At 43.4% G+C, this 7981-nt stretch overlaps 1 protein-coding gene across 1 annotated transcript in view; it reads right to left on the reverse strand.

The window, feature by feature from the left end:
• LOC119331224 overlaps positions 1-1742 on the reverse strand; it is a 4145-nt gene extending 2403 nt beyond the window's left edge. The window contains exon 1 of the mRNA XM_037604399.1: positions 1622-1742. Coding sequence (XP_037460296.1) covers positions 1622-1642 — 21 coding nt within the window. The 5' untranslated portion in view covers positions 1643-1742. The remainder of the gene's footprint in view (positions 1-1621) is intronic.
• Positions 1743-7981: the final 6239 nt, after the last annotated feature.

Consider the following 7981-nt stretch of genomic DNA (forward strand, 5'->3'; position numbering starts at 1 on the left):
TTGCTTTTTAATACATTTTTATGACTAAATTAATTCAGGAACGATGCTAATCTAGGCTAAGATATTTCATTTTTTGCTACTCGACAGATCAGAAAAAACTCCTGTGATGGTCATGAGTCTAACCTCTGAACTAAATGTACCTACATAGAAAAATGGTGGTGCTACTAGTACTACTTCTAGTAAAAAAAACTTAAAAAGATACTAATCACTATTATAGCTACTTGGCTTTACTACTAGTTCTAACCAGTGCCTCAATGAGTAAGCAGCTACAACAGTTCTCCTGCCTGGTTCATTCTCTAAAAACGGCGTGTTGCATAAACAGAACAAACAAGTAACTTTCGACGGTGTCAGATATAAAATGCCCAACCTATACTGTAATCACTAGTTCATGTATTTGTTAACAAAATTAGTATCCAATGCAATTTATTTTGCAGAAAAAAGAAAAGTGTACAAAAATGAATATGCATGCATGTACATCTCCAGCACCTTACTGAACCTAACTGAACTTCAGACTAAAGAAGTACAATTTACTTGGCTTTACATCTGAAGAAGCAGAAAAGAACCAGACTAACTGAACCTAACTGAACTTAAACACACAAAAACAATATGATCTACCACACTCTCCAGCACCTTACAACTGCATGAAAAACACACAAAAACACCTCCAATCTATTGGCTGCTTGAACATTAAGGACACGAGAAAAATAACTAAAAAACCCTAGAGTCAATTATAGAGTTGAAGGTATTAAACTTCGCTTGATCCACACAAACAACTACCCTAATCTCTTCGGATATGAGGTATATCACCAACAAGAACTTTGGCACTATGATCTACCACACCGACATTGCCGATCGACGTGCGTGAGCGAGAGACACTAGTTTTTCTCTCGAATACGCACGAGTGTGCGTATCATTCATTAAGCGATAGACACTATTGTGCATTCAACGTAAACATAAAAAAATAAACTATGGACGCAATTCTCTGCTTCAAACTACTAATCAGCTATTTAATACAAAAAAGAAAAAGAACGGTACCTCATCTTGCGGGGGGATTATGGACATACAAAAATCCTATCTACTCTACTGGATACATTGGCACAGTAACACATTCCTACATTGCAGCAGACATGCACTTAGCTTGGGCGAGGACCTCATATTGCTGACTCACAACAAGCCCCTCGGCTAAAATCTATTTTCAGACTAAGAAGCTAACAAAAAAAGTGAAATTTAAAAGACTAAAAAGTGAGGTTAACTGGGTGTTAGGTCTGCACCACCTAACAAAAAAGGCCTAGCAGCCGCTTACTCTGGCCGCCCCCTTTGAGACACTACAAAAATACAACTTGAACTTGTTCGTACAAACTACCACCTCCAAAAAATCAATCCTCCAATCTGTTGATTGCTTGAACAAGTAAGGATACAAAAAAATGCCTATAAATCCTGGAGTCCATTGTAGACTTGAATCTACTAATCTACACTCGATCCCCTACAGATCTATGGTGTAGCATCAGCGAAAACAAAGGCAGAAAGAAGGACCCCAATCCCCTACAGATCTACGGTGTAGCATCAGCAAAAACAAAGACAAGAAAGAAGGATGGGGAAGAAAAATTAGGGGGGAATTCACTGCATCAGCAGCGCCGGCCATTCCCCTCTCTCATCCTCTGGTTCGTCTTTTGATTTGATATTGGGGAATGGAGAGAGACGATGTGGATTGAGCTCTGACTGCCCGTTCACTTCTTATTAATCACCATGGGGGCGGCCGCTTCCACTTCTCAAAAAACAAAACCGCAAAAAAAAGCCGCATGGAAAACAGCCCAGCCCACTACAAAAGGAAAACGCTCGCGCGGGATCGCGGTTCCACAAAGAAGAAAAGCAAAATGGGCCGGTCCACGCCTTACACAGGCCGAAACAAGGGACAAACCAGCCTCAGCGCGAATCTACACACTCCTCAGCATCGAACGGCTGAGCAGTCGACTGAGACTTCGCTAAGTTTCAGTCGACTGATTTTTAGCGGATCCGTTTCAATTATTCCGTGCATGCGGACCACCCAAAGTCATCATTTGTGTAAATCTCCCCATCGTTAGATTAGGTATCTTATTTTTCATTCCTTTTTAGTGATACTTTAGGGTTATACAATTTATAGCAAGACTTTATTATGCATTCAAACAAAAAGAGATATATCTGTGAAGGTTGTTCCTTATTTTCGCGAAAAGAAAGTTGTATAATTTGTGCAGATGCACATGTGCCGACCACATAAATTCTCATGGTAACACGCAGGGCATTTGTGTAGAATTTTGCGTGACTTTTTATTTCACAAAAATTCCCACTGTAACGCACAAGGCATTTGTCTAGTAGAAAAAGTAACTAGACAAAACAAGTGATTTTCCCAGTTGGTTACAGGGCCCCACATAAGGCTACTTGATGTGTTTCACCATGGCAGAGCAGTCCATGGACAAAACCACATAATTGCATGCAAGATCAAGTGCTAAAGCCAAGCCCTCGTTGCTAGCCAGTGCCTCGAGCACTTCAGGTTCACTTAAATCTTGGACATAGACTGGCGAGGCGCCCAGAAAATTGCCCTCTCCATCTTGGCAAACTGCAGGTCTGCAGCACAAGCATCACCATCCTTATGATGTCCAATAGAGGCACCCACATGAATTTTAACAGATCCCGCAGGGGAGGAATCCATTTGGGTCCTTCATGACTCGCTTGCTTATGTCCCTGCTGCTTCGTTGCTGCAGCAGCAACATCATCTAAACTAGGTAGGAAGTGCAACTTGCCGCACCCGGCAGCACCGCTAAAGTATATAATCATATTCAATCCGGTAATATAGTCATTGGAGCATTGCAAATATAAAAAAAAACATGATATTGGTTTAGTAGAGTGTCATACACTAAATCTATGAACTGAGCCAAGAAAGGATTAGACAACTAAGATGCCTCCATTCTGATGGACCCTCAAGATAGGAAACAACTACGATACCTTTATTCCGAGCCCCCAAAAGCAGCGCAACTAAAACATCGCATATAAAATATGAACATAGCGATATAGTTTCAGTGTAGTATAACACACCAAAGCATTACATATGACCCAAGAAATATTGGAATTGCAGCTTGCCACACCCCTCTTGCCTAGCCATATCCAATCCAGTAAGGCATCGTTCCTATTCCATAGGTTCAGAGAACAAAATTATCCATAGAGCTATAGTACATTACATGCCAATGATGCAAAAAATATATACTAAACACATCAAGGTTTAGTACGTTGTACCAAAGAAGAGCCACAAAGATTGTTCAGTGTACTAACTAATTTACACTGCTTTAACAAAGCATAGGAGTAAACTATTGTAAGTGCATCTAGTGCCCCTTAGTGATTTTGGTGTATTGAAGACTTATAGGTTAAGGGACTGATGCGTTTTTGAGTGTACACAGTTCTATAAGTCTATCAGGAGTTTGATATTTACAAAGAAAGTCGACCCCTAAAAATGAAGTTCTTCAACTGAAGACTTTGGATTTCTAAAGACTTTCTGAAGACTTTGAAAGTGAAGAAATTGGTGCGATCCCGAAGACTTGGTATTCATTCGAGGAACATGAAGCATGAAAACTTTTGTTTTCGTAGTTTCATTTTCTCTTTCTTGAGTCATAGGAAACACCATACTGTTAAAGGGGGCCGAGGAAATACTAAGGAAAAATTTCCAAGTGATGCTCAACTCAAATCCTACACCTACCAATCCCTTCGAGTGAAGCCATTAGAAATCTCATACAGCTCAGTCAATTTCTGCAGTGACAGAGACGAAATTCTTCTGGTCTTTGAGAAATTTGTTCTGACTGAGGAGTTAGGAGTTCGCCAGTGCGGATTGCCTACACAGTGAGGAACATTATAGCCCTGAGGAATTTGATACTCAAAATTCCGACCGTTGTTGTGCTATGCGTCAGCTGTACCAAAATATCTACCCACCTAACGGTCATATCATTGAAGGGCATTTATGTCTTATCATGTCGGGCTAGGGCCGGTCCACTGATATTGGGGGCCCAGGGGCGAGACGACGTCGAGGGCCCTTGTTTACAAAGAATGACAAAATATACTAAATTCTATAATCCAATGGCAAAGGAAATAACCAGTACTCTTCGTGGTCTCTATAATCTGAAAAGGACATTACAAACAACCTTTTTTTGCGGGAGACGTTACAAACAACTTGCTTCTCTATGAACAAAAGAAAACTATATCATTGTACTAAGGAAAACATTATGGTTCCACAAAAGATTGGTTCACAAACAAACTTTTTAGAAGAGAGATTGAAAAAATATTTTCTGGAAGACATCAGTAGACACAGTGCTTAAAAATGACCAAGACAAGGAATAAACGCACCTTAATATGGTCGGATATTGTTGGCTAGATCCATGGGAAGAAAAAAGGCCATGCAGTGAACATAATTGCCGATGTACTGAAGAAGCCTTTCCCCCTGCTTTCTTTCTACAGGGCACTCTCTCGAATCTAATGAGTGCCTCTAGAACTAAGAACAAAACAAAATTATATGAGTGACTCTATTTTGTTGTTGGCAGGACAAGATCAGAGCTACTGAACGTTGAATTCAGAGATAAACGGCAAACACGTACCATCTCCCAGATAAATATTTGCAGGGGGCGAGTAGAACTATTTAGTTCATGGAAGAATGGAGTTGCGTTGCTGTTCTGTCCATAGATGCTCAACTGCTCGTGAGTCGTGACCTTGGGAAGGAACAGGTAGCGACCGGCGGCGGCGGCGTAATGTAAATCTGGAAACACGAGGCGTCACAGAAAATTGATTGGAGGAGTCATAGGTAATGGCGCGTGGGAGAGGATGCAATTTTTGTTTTTCTTTGAGAGGGAAGGGGGGCCGCAGTGTAGCAGCAATACCTGGGCCGGGGCCCCTACCTGCCGGGGGCCCAGGGCGAGCGCCCCGTTTTCCCGGCCTATGGGCCTGGCCTGTGTCGGGCTGCTCCCTAGGCTATAAATAGCCGCCCCCTACAACCACTAGCTGGTTGGATACTCCGAGAGAAACTGACACTTGTCATTTGAGAGCATCCCATCCTCCGAGGACTTTAAGCGAAAATCATCAAGTGAAGAAAACCCAAACCCAAACATCTACAAACCCAAAGTGATTGAGCATCACTAAAGAGATTGATCCTGCATGGATCCGACGCTTGTTACCTTTGAAGACTGTGCATCTTCCAGACGGTTAGGCGTCATGGTCTAGAGCATCCAAGAGGAAATTGTGAATCGCCGAGTGACCAAGTCTGTGAAGGTTTGGAAGTCACCTGAAGACTTACCACGAGTGATTGGACGGGGTCTGTGTGGCCTTAGCTCAAGGGGAATACGGCGAGGACTAAGTGTCCTGAGCTGCGTTTTCAGGATTGAGTGTTTGAGACTGTGTGTCCTCAGGTTTAAATACCTAGCTGCCCTAACCAGACGTACAACTGTCACAACAGTTGGAACTGGTCTACCAAATCATTGTCTTCACCGAGCTAACCAGTTTCATTTCCTAAACCCTTCCATTTCCTCATTTCTGTGTTGTGTGCTTCTTCATATCTGTTTAAAGACTTGGACTGAAGACTTTCTCTATTTGCTCAGCTCAAATTTCTTCAGTATGTTTGTCTTCATTCTGTTTATCCTGTGTTTATGCTTTCTGTACTCTGTGCTTGTTTTCATTTCATCATGAAGACCATGCTCATGCTTTGTTATGTTTACTTCTGAGTACTTATTCCGCTGCAAGTAGTTCTTCTCTTAGGAATTTCCCCACCCTGAAATTCCTCAGTGAAGAATTCATAAAAATCACCTATTCACCCCCTCTCTAGTCGACTTAACGCACTTTCAATTGGTATCAGAGCAAGGTACTCCCTTGTTCTATGTGATTTTGGTTTAACCGCCTGGAGTTTTAGTTATGTCGACCACAGGAATGAAGACTGTGACATGCCCCATCTTTGACGGTCATGATTATCCCAAGTGGAAGGCCATGATGAAGAAGCGCCTCATGGCGATGAACAACAAACTCTGGACCGTCACCTAAATTGGTCTTACTGACCTATGCAAGATGGCGGAGGCTGATGATATTCGCAAGTACACGCTACTCAACCTCATGGCGAAGGACATCATCTGCTCCAGCTTGTCACAAAACCAGTTCAGGAACGTTATGCATCTCAGCCATGCGAAACTCATCTGGGACTGAGTCTCTGAGGTCTATGAAAGTCATCGATCTCACCATGAACCCTGGTTCGAGGACTTCATGGAATCGCGCAAAGCTATGACTTTCAATCCAGAATCATCGTCCTCTGCACCTTGCCTTATGGCAAAAGGTGCCAAGGTAACTGAATGCTACTTATCTGAGTCCAGAGATGATGAATCTGGTGATGAATTTGGACCCAGTTATGTCAAACTTGCTTCCCTTGCCACTAAACAACAAAGAGTTTTGGAAAAAGTTCAAAACATGCTAAATGAGAGCGATGATATATTGGGTGAAGAAATGGATCGTTCCAAAGCTTTGGCTGAAAGTATTCAGGGACTCCAGTCCAAGTTTGATAATCTTCAAGGTCATCATAACACTCTCCTATCTGATCATGAGAATCTTTCTTATGAATTTCTTCAAAGAAAGCAAGATCTTAAGCAGTTAAGAGTGAGTTATCACTACAAAAAAATACACTTCCGTGACGATACGTGTTTGTCACATTAGGTCGCGTTTTCTGTCATGCATGTACATCCATGACAAATTTATGACAGAATCAAGATAGTCATACCTGTGCTGTCGTAGAAGTGTTCCATGACATTGCCAAAATTATCATCACAGAAGTGTCCACTTCCATGACGATAAATCGCGTGTCATAGAAGTGCTTTCGTCAAGGGTGACCGACACGTAGCATCCACCGTAACGGAACGTCGTTAAGCTATCGGGTCGGGTTTTGGATCCGATAACCCGTTAACAACCCCGACCAATGGGGATTTTCCACGTGTAAAATCATCATTGGCTGGAGGAGACACGTGTCAGGTCCGCGTTGGCAGAGGTGTCACTCATCCAATGGGTGAGACGCGCCTATGATATGTTGACACGTGGACCAGTCCATCAAGTTTAAATGGGCCGGCCCAACTGAAGGCCCACAAGATTTTGCGGACCATAATGGGCCGGCCCAGCTAAAGGCCCACAAGATTTTGCGGGCCATAATGGGTCGGCCCAGATAAAGGCCCACAAGATTTTTGTGTGTCATAATGGGCTGGCCCAGGTAAAGGCCCACAAGATTCTGTGGATCATAATGGGCCGGCCCAGCTAAAGGCCCACGAGATTTCGACGACATTAATGGGCCGGCCCAGTTGTAGGCCCACAAGATTTTGAGGACCCTAGTAGGCCGACCCATTAACTGACTGCCATCTTTTGGGCCAAATGCCGACCCATATTTGATCCGGTCCATTAATGGCCTGCCACGCTCCGGGCCTAATAGTGGCCCATATGAGATCCTGCCCGTTAAAAGCCTACCACGTTCTGGGCCAAATTACGGCCCAGATCAGGTCCGGCCCTTTAAGAGGCTTTGGGCTCAATTATGGCCCATATCAGATTCGGCCCGTCAACTGGACACTATGCTTTTGGGCCCACTTGCTAAAGGCCCACTTAGTAATTCGGCCTGATATTAGTTTTGGCCTGTTAAGGGCCCGTTTAACATTTCGGCCCTATATTAATTTCGGCCTGTTAAAAGCCCGTCATATAGTTGGGCCTAACTACGGCCCAGTTTGCATCCGGCCTGCTCGCAGCCGATATCTGATTGGGCCAAACAAGGACCGAGACAGTTTTGGCCTGTTAAAAGCCCGTGATTTGGTTCGCACAATCATGGGCCGGGGTTCATTTCGGGCTGCTGCCGGCCCGTGAGCTGTTCGGCACATTTCAGGCCCAACCTACATCGTGATTGCATGACGGCCCGATTATGTATCGTAATTTTACGGGGCCGGTTTACTGCGTAGACAAG

Source organism: Triticum dicoccoides, chromosome 7A (genome assembly GCF_002162155.2).
Source record: "Triticum dicoccoides isolate Atlit2015 ecotype Zavitan chromosome 7A, WEW_v2.0, whole genome shotgun sequence".
NCBI lineage: Eukaryota > Viridiplantae > Streptophyta > Magnoliopsida > Poales > Poaceae > Triticum > Triticum dicoccoides.